This window comes from Eleutherodactylus coqui, chromosome 3 (genome assembly GCF_035609145.1).
Source record: "Eleutherodactylus coqui strain aEleCoq1 chromosome 3, aEleCoq1.hap1, whole genome shotgun sequence".
Taxonomy (NCBI): domain Eukaryota; kingdom Metazoa; phylum Chordata; class Amphibia; order Anura; family Eleutherodactylidae; genus Eleutherodactylus; species Eleutherodactylus coqui.
The window spans coordinates 249927331-249945153 of NC_089839.1; the positions used below are offsets into that span (position 1 = coordinate 249927331).

A 17823-nucleotide genomic window follows, 5' to 3' on the forward strand; every position below is an offset into this window, starting at 1 on the left:
TCTCTGATCTCTGCTGTAAGAGCTGGTACCTAGCTGTCTTCTGACAGCTAACAACCAGCTCTCCCTGCCACAGAGACCATCGGCTTGCTTCTGACAAGCCGATGGTCTCTATGGCAACCTGTAAACAAAGCAGGAGAATTAGAATCAGGAGTTTGCTGGCAGATCGGCAATATCTTCTGCTTCTGTCATAGCCCTTGCTTTGTTCTCTCTGGGTCTGTGCAGGCAGAGCACACTGTCACAGCTTGTGGCATTGTGCTCTGCAGCTCCCATAGTGATACATAGCCCGGAAATCTTCCGGGCTATCTCGCTATGAGCAGTGGAGCTCGTCCCGGAAAATTTCCGGGCGTGCCACTCAAGGGGTTAAACACCCGTTCAGCCAGCCAAGGCGCATATACGCTGCAGCATCGGAATGCCATTAGCCGGGGGTAGGAGTTTAGTTCTGTTTACCTTAAGCCCCTTGCTGGCTTATGACAAGGGGAGGGGACCAGAGCTAGTCCCTCCCCCTCTCCAGCCTATGGGAGCTTCCAGCAAGGGGAATAAGTGGGATTGTAGCACACTAGCTCTCACCTCCTCCCATTGCAGACAGCCAGCAAGGGGCGGAGAGGGAGTTTAGCAGTCACGCTGCTAAACTCCCTCCCACCTCCGGCAGCTGTCAAAGGCTTCCATAGGAGTCTAGGGCAGCGGCCGTATTCCAGATGGAAAAGATAGTTCCGGAACTATCTTTCCCGGCCGACGTAAAAATATCCGGCTGAATGTACTATCTTTGTCGGCCAGACGTTTTTCTGCATCGGGAATATGCCCATCTGAGCTGATACATTGGAAACTAATGCATCAGATGGGTCGCGTATATCAGCCAGCCGTGAAAACACACACTCGTGTGAAAGAGCCCTTATATTGTGGCAGCCCTACAATCCTCAGTGTATAAACAATGCAACGTAGTGACTATTACACTACAAATATTAGTGGGTTTAACCCTTCACTTCCTTGGACCACCCAGTAAGCATGTAATATTTTGTTCCCCATCTGCGGTCAGCCTAATCTGGGTGCGTCCTATGGTCAGAAGCTTCTTTAGTACGGTCCATATTTTTCGATCTGATGAATAATGTTTGCTTGAACCAGATTTGAAACAGATGCTGCAGTTTATTTTTTTTAATAACCCTAACCCATCAAAAATTAAATACACAAAAACAGTAAAAGATCATACAATACATTAAAATAAAATCTGAATGTACAATAGCTTACTATGTACAAAGTTTAAAAAAATAGTTAATATTTACCTTCATGTGGAGTCTATGAACATGTCTTACATATGTTTGGCATTTAAAAACCTGGGATAAAATGTCTGAAGTCTGGCACTGGCAGAGACAGACCTGGAAGACCCATGTAAATCTTATTTTCAAGTACCTTCCAACCAGCAGAGTACCCTCCCCACCATAACTACTGATATATGGAGGAATGGGTTGAGCCTCCGGCAGCTTCTAGTGGCACATGCCATTCTTCACCGACTGATGGACACCATTCTCATTGATTGTAAGTGGGGTGTGGAACTCCTGGCCTTTGACAAATGGTTCAAGACCCTGAAAGGAAGGGTGAAGTGTTAAATGGCAAATCCTAAGCAGCAGAGAGAAGTGTTGAGGTAATAGCATAGGTTAGTAAGGAGAAATCCTCATTTTACTAATATGCTGCTACAGCACTCATACTTCTGAGGTCACTAATCAGTCCGTTTACCCGTCTCTAAAGATGGTGTGTTGACAATATGTAACAGCTGCAGCGTTAACATTTCTGCTATAGCCAGTGATTGGCTGCTGTCACATCTGTTCAACATGCCATCACTGGAGTTAGGTTAACAAACCTATGGAGAGCCACGGAAGAATCAATAATAGAAGGAAGCATTAAAGGGGTTGTCCATAAAATAATGATGGCCTGTCCCCTCAGGATAGGTCATCAATAATAGATTGACAGAGGTCTGCTTCCCTAGATCACTGCTGATCAGTTGTTTACCAGGCCAGTGTGATCATACACAGAGCTGATTTCCTGCAGGAAGCAGACAGCTCCATTTCCACTGCAGTGACCAAGCTTGGTATTGCAGGCCATTCACTTCAATGAGAACTTTGCCTGCCATAGCAGGCCTAGCCACTTCAGTGGGGATGGAGACGTCTGCTTCATTGCAGAATCCAGCTCAGTGAACTAACACAATGGCCCAGGTGAACAGCTGATCAGTAAGGGCCTTAAGCCGCCTCCAATGTATTACGGATGACTTATCCTGAGGATAGACCTTCAATGCTTTACACCTGGACAACCCCTTTAGTCTTTTGCCATTTTATACCATATTAGTTTAAAAAAAGGCGGTTATTAGGTTGGAAAACCCCTTTAATTACATGTCTACAAAATCAAGTTTGGTGGAGTAATTCTGCACATTTACCTCTCCGGCATAGGAAACAAGTGGGGAGATTTCACACTGAATTGGCACGTCACCCGCATCCTTCATGCTAAAGGGAAAACCAAAAAGTGACATTATGAACACAAGCAAGACAAAACCAGAGCAGCTGAGAAACCAAGTAGAGATAGTGGGACAGTATCCGCTCTTACGCCAACCCATAGAATATATACAGCCAAAAAGGAACAGCCGCTAAGAGAAAGAACATGCACCAAGTTATTAGTCGACACTTTAGATGTACGCAGTTTACCAAGTAAGGAAATATGGCGGCCTAGGAGATTTGCATTAACCAGCTGTAGCCAGGACCGTGCTGTAGCTTTAACAGCAAATGGTACTTCTAGGAGGTATTCTCACCAGTCAGTGCATCATGGCAGAGATGGGAACATCAGTCAGGATTATGGGAAGAGTGGAGCTGGCTGCTCTACGCCATTTCTGTAACTCATACAGGGTTACTGAAACAGAATATCCAGCAGTTTTCAGAATCCCAGCCACGACAGACGAGTATCCCCAGCTCAGCCATGATTGATTAAAATGGAAATACCCCTTCAATGGCGTTTTCCGCTTTTAAATGAAGAAAGCTTAAAGAGGAGCGTCACCTCTCCCAACATGTCCATTTTAGTAAATACTTGTGTTCCCTATAACAATTTTGGAGCAGGTTTCCTTACGACTCTGTTGTACCGTCCCTCCATTATTCCTCCTGGAGATTAATAAGTAAATTGTTACCAAAGTGATATTACTTTGGTGTGTCCCAGCGCACTCCTTGTCCAATCAGTGCTGTCGATATCAGACCATAAAGTGACACACCCCCATGACAAAAAGAATTGTAACAGCCAGTTGTCGATTTATTCATACATTTCCAAGTGTAATTACAGAGGAAAAGCAAAACGCAGAGTTATAAGAGAAAATTCTCCAAAATTGTCCTTTTAGTAAATACTTCTCCCCATAAACGAGTCAGGAAGGGAGCTCCTCTTCAAACATTGTAATGTAAAGGCCTGCAGTTTCCCAATATACTTTGTGTTCAGATGCCATACCATTTTTAAGCTAGAGCTATTCTATAAGGAAGTAAAAGATGATATTTGATTGCAACTTGTTACCCTCAGCCATTTTTTTTCCTGCCAGACGGTTTTGATAAAGCATTGGTTTACAGCCAGTGATTCAATACCCGCCCTGATAGTATCCAACAGGTACAAATACTCATGCCTAGTGTAGGGGCTGTAGGATGACGCATGACACTTCTTTCTTAGGCTGGGTTCACACGGGGCGGAAATTCTTCCGGCAATCTTAAGCCCAAGACTAAGCAGCAAAGTGGATGAGATTTGCAAAAATCTTGGCCACACGCTGCGGCCAGTCAGTTGCAGGCATGCCGCGTGGAATTCAAAGCCATGGCATGTCAATTGTATCGCCATGTCCGCTGCAGGCTCTCTTTATGGGGAGAGTTGGCCACAGCGAAACAGGCCGCTTTCAAAACTCACAGGCCTTCAGCTGCGTAAATCTTGCGGAATTTCTGTGCAGTTCTGCTGCGGACATTCCGCCCCGTATGAACCCAGCCTTAGCGTTCCTTGAATTTCTGGGTCATGCACCACCGGGACACCGAACAGCATGCATAATAGAATCAGTTTTGTCTGGAGTAGTCCTTTAAATGTGACACTCGGGTTCTGTACATACAAAGATGGCCGCACCAGCTTGCATTAGAATGCATTGATAGTAAGACACTACATGCTGCTCTGACTGACCAGCACTGGTTAATCAAATCAGGTGTAATGTCTTATACGAATGATACACATTATTGCACAGTGTGCATCAGGTAGTCAGAGAAGCTGATGTGGCCATCTTTGTCCAGGCCTGCAGGGGTTGTCCAGTTGTAGACTATTGATTGCCTATTCTTAGGATAAGTCATCAACAGTAGATCAGCAGGGGCCTGCTACCGAGAACCCTCACCTATCAGCTATTTGCTGAGCCAGTGTGCTTGTGTAACAAGCCAATTTCTGCAGAAAACAGCTCTGTTCCCACTGCAGTGGTCAACCTTGGTATTACAGCCAAAGTTACCACTGATATGAATGAGAACGTTACCTGTAATACCAAACCTGGCCACTGCAGTGAAAATGTGGCAGTCCGCTTCCTGCAGAAATCCATTCAGTTCATGAACACTGTGGCCCAAAGAACAGCTGATGAGCATAGGTTTTGGGCAGTGGATCCCTGTTTAACTGCTACTTATGGCCTATCCCAAGTGTAGGCCATCAGTAGTTTACAGCCAGACAACCCCTTTAAGTGTATCAGAGCTCCTTCTTGGAATGATCTTCATACTTGTGTCAACTGGATAAATCTGGACAGGTTTTCAGTCTCTGGTTGTTAAAACGTTTCCATTCACCAACCATAATGGCAGAAACTAAGAATTGGAGCATAAAGTATATTAGAAAACTGCAAAAACCTAGACGAGTAAGCCAACATACAGTATTAGTGGTGCTATACTTCAGCGTCCACCTAAACCTTATGGCTTTAGAAGGCTCAGGTAGGAGCAGAAATTGCATGTTGTACCTGTATGTTGGACTTAAGAGGAAACGTTTCACAGCGAAATATAGTCTAACCTGCAAGCAGCGTGGTGAACTGAGCCAATATGGTTGGGTAGGAAAAGGTTCGGTGTAAGCCATAATGTATTCCTACACCTCTGCTTGTTCTGCGCTCAGGAGTCCAGAGGAGGGTCTTACTCCATGACCAACAGCCTTCCCTGTTAAGTGTATATATACTGAAGTCCATCAGTCACTAAGCTATACCACACTGCGGACTCAAGAACCAAGAGGTCAATGAGCAGATGTACGTTACCAATTATACGGAACCTCTTCCCACCAAAATACATATCCACCTATTCCTACTCGGTTCATTTTGATCTAAAGTCATGTTGCCTGCAGATTAGACCACATTTTCCATGCGAGGTTCCCTTTAAAGGTCTCAGCATTACTCCAGATTTTTGCCACTTGCTCCCTCCACCAAGTCCAGAAGCCCTTGTTAGTTCCCCCTGTAGAAGAACCTGCACCATGCAGCCATAGTTACTTGTTCTGTTTGTGGCCTCGTGGGCTTCCATTCTCTTGTTTGGGACGGCTGTTTTAAAGATAAATATAATAAAACATGGACTTGAATGAAACTTCTTGGCAACTAAAAACCACATAATTAGGCAGGAAATTAGAAAAGTTACGAATAGCTGGGCAACCCCTCATTATTAGCCGGAGAAGAAAGTCTTTATACAAGGAGTTCTTCTTGAGGACCAGCATATAAACGCATGGTGGCCCACTGATTTCAGAGGGAATCCATACAGCACTTCATTCATTTTGAAGCATCACAGCGTTCACTGGTCAGCAGATTCTGGAAGGCCTTATGGACTTTACCCCATCTGGACAAACTCTACGAAGAAGTGTTCAGTCTGATGGGATTCGGAGATTATAGCAGACTGAGAATCGGGTTGCTCTACTTCATGGCTGACATGCATTAAAACGGTGCTGTTAAAGTTGTTGCTCAGAGCCACCACATTTACATTATACATATATTTATAAGACTGCTTCTATAAAGCAGGCCGGAGTACTCTTTAAATTACGGCAAGACAAGTTCACACCCGCTTGTTGGTTGTCATTGGTGCAATGTACAAATAAAACAGCAAAAAAGTTGAATAAAAAAAAAAAGATCACCCACAAGTTACAGTAATACTAGAGTTATAGTTTAAAAAAAAATGGTGTAAAAAGTAAAAAGAAAACAGAAAAAAACAACTATTATTTCATTTGGCACAGACTGGACATTTTTCAGGCCAAGATAAAACTTGCCCGGGCGCAGTAGGCATCCAACCTAGTAGGCAAGTGTTCCACTGTCATAAAGGTTTAGAAGCAGTCAATACTCACAGGGGTATAGCTGGAATCCAGGTGCCATTTTCATCCACGAAGTGTCCCCCCGCATTGAGAACCCAGCAGTGATGTAAAGACATTAGTGCGTGACGTGCGGTACTTGGATTGTCCTTTCCATTTTGGCTATCTGCATTTTTCAGAGGAGAGAACTCTTCTTCACGAAGTACCTCAAACACCACAAACTTCCTGTACGCAAGCAGAAAGGGACAAGGAATATCAAAGTCAGACAGGAACGGCGATGCTGACTACACAGGTTAGAGAGTGCACAATAGAGACACTGGTGAATTGTTTCTTCCATACATTATGTAACTAGCCCCCCAGTATATACACGAGTCAGCTAGTGTTGCCTTGGTTAGTTACTGCTATCAATCTGAAACTTCCTCCAGTGTCTTCAGGTATTTGATGTGATCTCAATTCTGACCAGCTCAGATTTACCTGGGTTTACGTGTTCTCAGATTAGACAGTATACTTCCTGTGTTATAGACCCTACCACACAAGCTCTTTAGAGGGGGGACACAAACTCTTCTAGTTACGGATGGCGATTAGAGGCTCCGGTCACAGTTATAATGAGATCACAGCTCATCCTTCGGACTGTTGCTCAGACTTCTGGTCTGTAGCTTATTTAGGTGGATATACAGAGTAGCAATAAATCAGTGACCTCACTGCAGGTAGAGATGGTACTGTAGACTCTAGTTGATCTTTTGATGCATTTTGGGATTTATAGCACCAAATAGTGAAAGAGTGAAAAAAGATCAAGATGTTGTCTGATAAGCATCAGACAGGAGGCTGTGCTGCATGAAGGGAGTACAATATATATGGGATACCTCCAGATGGGGGAATGTGGGGGGCAGGGATGGAAAATTGGAAGATAGGTATTTGCCAGAGAGCCACTTTTAGCAAAGGAAAAGCAAAAAAAGACAACATTTGAAGCCTGTGATGTACTCACTTTGCAAACTGGAAAATATCAAACACGAACTTTTCCATTTTTATTCCATTCGGTTTATCAGGGTGAATAAGCAAACCCCTAGTGTCCACATGAGGTATTTTCTTCACAGCAACGTGGTGCTGCAGCTGAGGTTCATGGACCCTGTAAATACAGAGCAAGTATAAGAGCTAGATTCTTCAGAGCCAACGGCTCTTGTATGCCCAGTGCCAGACGACTTACTCCACCACTTGCTGCAGGAACTTTCTGGTGAAGAAGTGGTTGGCAATGTTACCAGCATTGTACATAAGTCTTCCATCCGCACTCCTTTTTTGAGCTGTTGCCAGGGTGATCTCACTATATTCCACTACCTGGTACACGCCATCCACTTGACAAACAACACCAACTGGTTCAGTGGGATTCATTTTCTCCACAACCTGGATTTGAAAGGCAGTTATGAATAGATTAGAATTTCATTCAAGCAAACAAGTATAACAGCTTATAATTGGAGATAACGGGATGGAGCGCTAGGGGTGACCGTCATTCATCAAACTACTAACAACCACTTGTCAGTGAGTATGTGAGTGCTTCTCATGCTCCACCCGCTGGTGACATCATCGAAGCTCCTACAACATATATAAGACACAGAACTTGACCGGACCGACAGAAGGACAACAAAGTTAGGGCTCTTGGAAAGGGGAGGACAAAAATACTACAATGAGAATACAACTAAGCCATTACCTAAAGAACCTGTGGTGACGTCAGTGCTGTGGAAGGAGCCAAGCTGTGTTTGTCTTGTGTGGGAATCAAGATGCATGTAGTAGAGCTGTGTGTGATGTGTGGGGATCATAATGGATGTACCATAGCTGTGCGCCACCAGAAATACATACATAAATACACACTATTTAAATTATATTATTTATACACACAAGAAACTGACTACTTTCATACTATAGGAGAAACACACCTTACGTGTCAATACATACAAAATGGATTGTCTACATTTGCAGTCAAAGTGTGACAGATTTTACCTTGGCTCCACAGTCCGCTTCCTTCGCCACACAGAAGCCAACAAACACAGGATCTGCCACCTTCACCAAGATGTTGTCTACACAATAGACATGTATGTAATCTACGCCTCGCTGTTCCATATCCTTCAGTACTCCGTGTGCCCCCAGAGCCCTATACAGCCCTCCATTACCATCTACAAGAAAGAATGCTTTATTAGAAGCCGTAGAGTTCAGTCGAATTTTGCTTCTTTTAGCCAAACAATGAATTCATGCAAAATACAGGAAGCTCCGCCAAACTGCTCTGTGTGTATAAGGCCAGAGGATGGCTTTACACACACAAAGCCCTTTCTAATAAAGGCCACTTTTCAATGGCGCTTAATTTGCTTTATGTAGCTAGATGTTACTTTAAACAGTCAAAGATGTAATATGCACTATATACAGTATATTTTATTCCTAATAGAACACATATCAGAAGGTGAAAGTGGGATAATTCCCCCATTTCATGTAAAAAATGAACTCATTTAGAAATTGATGCATGGGCTCGGGAATGCTTACAGGAATCATTGCACAAGCATTGTTATGGGGCTAATTTAGCCACATTTATTTACTATCAATGCTGAGCAGTATATGGAGGTGTTCGAACAACATGCGCTCCCATCCGGATAAGGTCTCTTCCAGGGAAGGCCTTGCATATTTCAGCATGACAATGATAAACCGCATACTGCATCCATCACAACACCATGGCTTCACAGAAGAGTCCGGGTGCTGAACCGGCCGCCAGCAGTCCAGACCTTTCACCAATAGCAAAAGGTGATTGTTTTGAACGAAAGAAACCAAGTAATCTTGTAGATATGATACATTTTAATGGCTAACAAAAATACATGATGCTAATGGGAGCTTTCCAGCCTACTCATGGTTCTGCTTCAGGCTTAATTCACTGATAGTAAACATCTGGCACATTATGAAATGGAAAAGCCGTAAAGAAGACTCAGGACTGTTGAGCAGCTAGAATCCTACATCCAACAAGAATGGGTCAAGATTCTTTTTCCAGAACTCCAGCCATTGGTCTCCGCACTTCCCAGACTGTTGTAAAAAGTAGAGGGGATGCTTCACAATGGTAGACACGACCCTGGCCCAATTTTTGAGAGACGTGTTGCTGCCATCAGTTTCCAAAAATTTATTTTATTTTTAATGAAATGGAAACGTGTGTCCCTTTCACCTTCTGATGTGCGTTCTATGTTACACAGTGCCCTAGACACCACATACATATTAGACGTCGGCAGATTTGGCTACCATTCGTCTAGTGTGTATGCGCACCTTTCCAACTGAATGCTAGGGATCCCAGCAGCAGTACACCCTGTGAACGATTTACAGTCAAGGACCTTTCGAACAGGGTAAAAAAAAAAAATACAAGCCAACCTGGAGCCATGCAAAGCTTGCCCTTTTCCTCCATAAAGATCTTCCCATCGAAACTCATAGCTGGCAACATCCCTTGTTGAAAAAGTACGATGTTTTCTTCACTCAGCCCAAAATAACGATGTTTCTGGAAGAATTCACGAGTCGATTCCATAGTGCGACCACTTGTCATGATGTACCTGTAAAGCACAAGCAGATCATCATCTAATAAAAATCTTTTGTGTAGAAGTAAAAAAAAAAAAGTTACATCTCCTTTTTGCAAAACGTGATTGCACCAGAATGGATCCACACTGAAGACGCAACTCAAGATACCATCCAGGAGCGTCTTCACAGCATTGCATGGTTTCAGACCAGGTGTATCGACCATGTGCCTCAGCATCTGACAGTCACCAGATTCAGCCTCCTCTTGGGACCACTTTTGGCGGTATTGCGATTACAGAACTGTAACTTTCTATCACTTGTTACGTACAACCCCATAGCCCAGTTTATACACACAATCACAGATTCAAGCCAACGTAGGACACGCAACCCACCATGGGATGATACAGTCCTTCCCGTGCTTCTCCTTTGCTAGCTTCTGCAACTTCAAGATGCGTTCAGCCTGGATCTGGAAGAGGCTTTTGTGAGAAGGCAGGCCCACATCATACATACCCTTTGGGTAGGTCACCCCTAATCGAGTTCCCTGCCCACCCGCTAGCAGCAGAACCGCCACTTTACTGTGTGCAATATGAGCAAAACCTGGGAAGAAACAAAACAAAAAAAACATTATATAAACGTTATGTAGAAATAAGTTATGAAGTTATTTAAGCATGTATTCTAGAGGAAAGGCCCGAGACGTTCATATGAGTAGATTTCCCATTTACAGACGTCTTGTGTCAGGCAGCATACAATCAGAGCACAAGGCAACAATGCCAGGAAGGTCTCAATATTTTTCCAAGGTGGCACCAAAGGAAAACTTCCCTCTGGAAGTTATCCATTACCCAAATATATTGTCCGATGTAAGGAACTATTACAGGGGCAGGTCTGCACTCCTATTAGTTTGCCCCCCCCCAAATTATTCTATGCTCTTTGGCTTATTTGAGCCATCAAATACTACAATAGCCTCCCAGTTATGAATCCTCATTGATGAAGGAGCCCACCCTCTCCCTCAAACTGACTGATAAGCTGCTATGTCCAAAAAAAAATTAAAAATGATATCAGCATCTCCAAAAACACTCCTTTATGTGTTCCAAAACAGCCTAAGAGCTAAATGCTTTGGCTCCTCGTGAACCTTTGTCAAGTATGAAGGATCACAAGGAGCAGACCCTTATTTTTAAGTCGCTTTAGAACTAATAAAGCAGTATTTTGAAAATTTCCATTTTGAAATTTTTGGACTGTTATTGAGGGTCCGCTGGTCTTATGAAGTCACAGCTGCATGTGCAGCCGTTGCACCAGGGTAGCACATGGCACCAAATTACTAGACGGATGGGTATAGGTGACAGACTGCTGAATTCAGCTTATTGGTCACTAGACTGAGCTGCCGCAGTTTAGGGAACCCATTAGCTTCTCCCGATGGTACAGATCACATTACACCAAACATGGCATCAATCTTTCTTTTGACATTACCTTCATCTTCCCAGGCGCTCAGCTGATCTTGATCCCGTGTGACACTGCCGAGGACTTCTCTTGGCACCGCCTCCATCCTGGTGTCCACTTTTTCTTGTGCAGAGGATACAGAAAATGCAGCCATAGCTTTGTGAAAAAAGCCATTAAGTTCCTGGAAGCTCAAGTCCTGCAACTCCTCCAGTAAATGAGAGCGTTGGGTTTCAGACAGCTCATCCCAACACTGCAAGACATGGCTCTGACCGGCCTCAGCCAGGGATTGACGGAGGGATTCTACATTCATCTTGTGGATCCTATTTCTAGAGAGAAACAATTGAAAGGGTTAACACCACACGCCTTAGACCGTCAGACATGTGTCACTTCTCAAACATACGGGGAGGACTAAAATAAGAAGTGCTAAAGACGCTTTATCAGGAGCGCTCCGAGAATTACACTATGATTCTATTGAAATTCTACTGGTAAAGCTCGATTCCAACCTGGTAGCAAACTGCAGTACCCGGTGAACGGTATATTATAAAACCCTATTCCCACATAGCAGTCACTGTCTGCGCAATTTTATAAGCTTATGTTTCTCCCTGGCTAGCTTATTATAGTCTACTAGTAATTATTAGGAGACTACACTACCAGTGTTTCTGGAGACACAATGTGCCACACAGCTCGGCTACCTGCACGTCACACACACAGCTCGGCTACCTGCACGTCACACACACACACAGCTCGGCTACCTGCACGTCACACACACACACACAGCTCGGCTACCTGCACGTCACACACACACACACAGCTCGGCTACCTGCACGTCACACACACACACACACACACACACACACACACACAGCTCGGCTACCTGCACGTCACACACACACACACAGCTCGGCTACCTGCACGTCACACACACACAGCTCGGCTACCTGCACGTCACACACACACACACACACAGCTCGGCTACCTGCACGTCACACACACACACACACACAGCTCGGCTACCTGCACGTCACACACACACACACACAGCTCGGCTACCTGCACGTCACACACACACAGCTCGGCTACCTGCACGTCACACACACACAGCTCGGCTACCTGCACGTCACACACACACACACAGCTCGGCTACCTGCACGTCACACACACACACACAGCTCGGCTACCTGCACGTCACACACACACACACAGCTCGGCTACCTGCACGTCACACACACACACACAGCTCGGCTACCTGCACGTCTCACACACACACACACAGCTCGGCTACCTGCACGTCACACACACACACACAGCTCGGCTACCTGCACGTCACACACACACACACACACAGCTCGGCTACCTGCACGTCACACACACACACACAGCTCGGCTACCTGCACGTCACACACACACACACACACAGCTCGGCTACCTGCACGTCACACACACACACAGCTCGGCTACCTGCACGTCACACACACACACACAGCTCGGCTACCTGCACGTCACACACACACACAGCTCGGCTACCTGCACGTCACACACACACACAGCTCGGCTACCTGCACGTCACACACACACACAGCTCGGCTACCTGCACGTCACACACACAGCTCGGCTACCTGCACGTCACACACACAGCTCGGCTACCTGCACGTCTCACACACACAGCTCGGCTACCTGCACGTCACACACACAGCTCGGCTACCTGCACGTCACACACACAGCTCGGCTACCTGCACGTCACACACACAGCTCGGCTACCTGCACGTCACACACACAGCTCGGCTACCTGCACGTCACACACACAGCTCGGCTACCTGCACGTCACACACACAGCTCGGCTACCTGCACGTCACACACACACACACAGCTCGGCTACCTGCACGTCACACACACACACACAGCTCGGCTACCTGCACGTCACACACACACACAGCTCGGCTACCTGCACGTCACACACACACACAGCTCGGCTACCTGCACGTCACACACACACACACACAGCTCGGCTACCTGCACGTCACACACACACACACAGCTCGGCTACCTGCACGTCACACACACACACAGCTCGGCTACCTGCACGTCACACACACACACAGCTCGGCTACCTGCACGTCACACACACACACAGCTCGGCTACCTGCACGTCTCACACACACACAGCTCGGCTACCTGCACGTCACACACACACACAGCTCGGCTACCTGCACGTCACACACACACACAGCTCGGCTACCTGCACGTCACACACACACACAGCTCGGCTACCTGCACGTCACACACACACACAGCTCGGCTACCTGCACGTCACACACACACACAGCTCGGCTACCTGCACGTCACACACACACACAGCTCGGCTACCTGCACGTCACACACACACACAGCTCGGCTACCTGCACGTCACACACACACACACAGCTCGGCTACCTGCACGTCACACACACACACACAGCTCGGCTACCTGCACGTCACACACACACAGCTCGGCTACCTGCACGTCACACACACACACAGCTCGGCTACCTGCACGTCACACACACACACAGCTCGGCTACCTGCACGTCACACACACACACAGCTCGGCTACCTGCACGTCACACACACACACAGCTCGGCTACCTGCACGTCACACACACACACAGCTCGGCTACCTGCACGTCACACACACACACAGCTCGGCTACCTGCACGTCACACACACACACAGCTCGGCTACCTGCACGTCACACACACACAGCTCGGCTACCTGCACGTCACACACACACAGCTCGGCTACCTGCACGTCACACACACACAGCTCGGCTACCTGCACGTCACACACACACAGCTCGGCTACCTGCACGTCACACACACACAGCTCTGCTACCTGCACGTCACACACACACAGCTCTGCTACCTGCACGTCACACACACACAGCTCTGCTACCTGCACGTCACACACACACAGCTCTGCTACCTACACGTCACACACACACAGCTCTGCTACCTACACGTCACACACACACAGCTCTGCTACCTACACGTCACACACACACAGCTCTGCTACCTACACGTCACACACACACAGCTCTGCTACCTACACGTCACACACACACAGCTCTGCTACCTACACGTCACACACACACAGCTCTGCTACCTACACGTCACACACACACACAGCTCTGCTACCTACACGTCACACACACACAGGTCTGCTACCTACACGTCACACACACACAGCTCTGCTACCTACACGTCACACACACACAGCTCTGCTACCTACACGTCACACACACACAGCTCTGCTACCTACACGTCACACACACACAGCTCTGCTATCTACACGTCACACACACACAGCTCTGCTACCTACACGTCACACACACAGCTCTGCTACCTACACGTCACACACACAGCTCTGCTACATACATTGTTCATCCCATACAACAGAGATCAGAAGGAGCACTGGAGATGAAGGACCTGTGATGACGTCACCGCCATGGTCCGGCCCTGATCACATGACAAAATAAAGTAGAAGTGGCAGCATCAGTAGGTGCAAAAAAATCCAAAAGAAGTTTTTTCTCCCATAATGAGCGACATTTCGACCCGTGAATGGTGCTGACGGTTCTACTATATTTTGCTGGAATTCTGGGACTTTGCCCACATCCTGGTGGCTGCTGCATCGCATACATGTCCTGCCCCTGTGGGGATTTGCAATGCTGCTGCTGGTGTTACACTATATTGGCCTGATCACATGACAGTGACGCTCATCCCCAGTGAATGACTTACATGCTCCGCCCCTGATCATATGATGGTGACGTCAAAGGTCCTGCAACCTTGTATATATTACAGATGGACTACAAACCCCCTGTGGCCTCAATTTCTATGGAATACTAACGAACACCTAGTCGGACAGCAGCTGTGTGTACACGGCCCGTGATGTCACAGTCATGTCATCATGGGCGGAGCATGTAACTCCCTCGCAGGGGATGAAGGACCTTTGATGATTTCATCAAGTGATCAGGGGCGGAGCATGCAAGTCACTCACAAACCCACTCACGGACAGATAGGTCGTCATTAGTAGTTTGATTGCCAACCATGTAATCTCCAGATGTGAAACAGGAGTCTCAAGACTACATAGGATTGTTGTAGACCATCTGCTGTGTGATGTGCAGGCGGTGTACAGGTTTTCGGCCTCTGGAAGTGAATAAAAATGATCTTGAAAGCAGTAAAGAATGGATATATAAAATATATTAAAATTGTAGACCGTTTCATCACATAATGATGAGGTTATAGAAAACACACAAGGAAGCTACTCCCCTTGTCTGTTGTGGTGAAGCGCTAAAGCCCTGGCAGTCATGTTCCATATAGCTTGTGCCCACTACAGTCATTAACCTCAGCGGTCATGTGATTACTACTGACATCACCACTCCATGACGGATACCATGATGTCATCAGTTAATCACATGACCCCTGCAGCCACCGACTGCTTACAGTGGGCACAAGCTGAACAGATCGTCACTACTGCCCACTTGTAAACATCAGAGACCAGAAGGCCTGCCGCAGCTTCAGCGACGGATGAGAAGTGTTACTGTTTATGTTTTATCATATTTGTAGGTTTTTTTAAGTAGATTAGAGATGTTGTATCAGAATATCATATTCTCCCTTATCCACAGGATCGGGGATCAAACTTGTGCCCCCATTCTGACTGCAGGGTTACTGCACCCCCAGTGGAGACAGAATGGGGAGCGGCTGTTCAAGCGCACAATTCACTTTCAAGTGGACTGCCGAGTACCCACGCACGCACCCGCCTGGGTATTTCCGTCACTCCGATTGAAACTGGCCACGCATGCCCGCCAGCCCTCCATTTACAGTGATGTCACAGCAGGAGGGGAGCGCCCCCTTCAGTGACCGGACAGCAGGACTCTTCCCCCTTCCCCCTCTCCTTCCTCAGACGGAATTGCGGCTTTTCTACCTCCTAGCAGGTTGCGACCAATTCTGCCGCACATCCACAGGCATCAATGGGGCCTGTTTGCACGCTGAGATTTTCTTCCACTCATAGAATACGCAATTTGTACCTTTAACCCTTTCCAATCCACTGTCTGACCTCTGAAGACATTATGATTTAAGGCTGTACAGCTCCGATGTTGGGAGACATCTGTTGGGGTTCTCTTACTGTATATTGTCAGCCTCTGCTGTCGGAGCCTATCCAGCGTGTCACCTCATGCAGTACTGGCTTTAGCCAGCAGATAGCGCCGTTGTGTAACGGCACAAAAAAAGTAAGCCCCCTAGGAAAACTAAGATACAAACTGGATTGGAAAGGGTTAAATGTGAAGGAAACTTCAAAAATACACGCCTTTCAAAGCTCACATTACTGCGAATCGGCCGCACGGACGACGATCACAGAAGCCGCAATTCAAGACTGGCCTTACGGTAGGTCGCTAATAACATCCCTGTCGGACCTTCGATTGGCTGCAGCGGTCATGTAGCTAAACAACCAATGCGACCGCTACAGCCAAGGTAAATACAGCGGCACACGGCAAGCGCCAGTTTTCTTCCTCTGCCTTTATTTAAAATACATCCCTCCACTGCCACCAATGTAATAAGTTACAAAGAAAGGAAAAAAAAACTCCTTTAGAGTTTTTTTTTTTTTTTAGGAAACTTATTTTAAAGTTTTTCATATTGCAATTTATAATAATTAAAAAAATCCTGCAGTTTTCACCCCAACCATTAAGCCTAATTGTAGTCTGTGGCTTCTAGAAAACGTAACATTTATCACATCATCAAAAGGCAGAAATACAATGAAAGGGGATACATATATAGGTAACACAGGGTCCACCATTCACTAGAGGTGATGTCACAGCTTACTTCCTCCACCTCCCTGCACAGGTCACAAAACAAGCTTCCATACAAGAGATCTATCTATATAGACACACACACACACACTGGCATTACAAATGCCGCCTACAGAGGGGCTCGCTCACGTATGCAGCAGTCACCCATTCAGCCAGGACTCCCTCATGCTGAAGCAGAGCACACACTGCCATTTCTCAACCACCCTCCCAAGCAGCCGCGGACGTATACAGCCGGCCACCTCACTCACCTCACAACCCGGATTCTTACACACCCCGGCCTCCGTGACCTCTTATATACAACACTGTGGCAGCCCCGCCCATAAACAGCCAGCTAGTCCCGTCTCCATGGTAGCGCTCAGTGACGCGACGTGGTCGTTTTACGGCCGGAGCTGTCTAAAACGATGATGTCTCAGGTCCCAAAAGTGCACCAAAGGGCCGTGCCGGAAAACCGTTTCATCATTGGTTGAAATATAATGACGTCATAAAGTGTACTCCAATGGGGATGGTGATGCTCGACTCTCCCCGCCCACTGTGCTTCGTGGCACGTTATGATGCCTAGAAGGGAAGCGTAAAATAAGGGGCGTGGTCGTTGTATCATAGGGGCGTGGTCAGCGGTTGCAGTCATCGGTGATGACTGGGCAGTTCCGGCTGCTGCTGAGTGTCTGCACTCCTGTCACTGGCGTCAGTGCGGCTTATATGCAGTAGTGAAACCAGTGAGGAGGATGTGTAATAAGCCATTG

At 46.7% G+C, this 17823-nt stretch overlaps 1 protein-coding gene across 2 annotated transcripts; it reads right to left on the minus strand.

Moving 5' to 3' along the window:
• Positions 1–1135: 1135 nt before the first annotated feature.
• Positions 1136–17497, minus strand: UAP1 (UDP-N-acetylglucosamine pyrophosphorylase 1). Of its 2 annotated transcripts, XM_066597260.1 has the most exons (11): positions 17332–17496; positions 11278–11573; positions 10206–10410; positions 9676–9851; positions 8278–8450; positions 7490–7683; positions 7271–7411; positions 6322–6510; positions 5486–5533; positions 2423–2489; positions 1136–1577 (listed from the first exon to the last, which is right to left on the minus strand). In XM_066597260.1, exons 2-11 carry the CDS (start codon positions 11555–11557, stop codon positions 1479–1481), a joined length of 1572 nt encoding a protein of 523 aa, XP_066453357.1. In that variant the 5' UTR covers positions 11558–11573; positions 17332–17496; the 3' UTR covers positions 1136–1478. The 2 variants fall into 2 exon arrangements, with proteins under 2 accessions (XP_066453357.1, XP_066453358.1); XM_066597261.1 differs by lacking the exon at positions 5486–5533 and having other exon boundaries at positions 17332–17497.
• Between the last annotated feature and the right edge of the window lie 326 nt (positions 17498–17823).

Excerpts from the sequence above, each read along its gene's own strand:
- UAP1 (XM_066597260.1), bottom strand. The coding sequence starts at position 11,557 with ATGAATGTAGAATCCCTCCGTCAATCCCTGGCTGAGGCCGGTCAGAGC. Across the intron at positions 7,684-8,277 it reads AAGCGGACTGTGGAGCCAAG|GTTGTGGAGAAAATGAATCC; the intron begins GTAAAATCTGTC and ends TTTCAAATCCAG. Across the intron at positions 6,511-7,270 it reads GATATTTTCCAGTTTGCAAA|GAAGTTTGTGGTGTTTGAGG; the intron begins GTGAGTACATCA and ends GCTTGCGTACAG.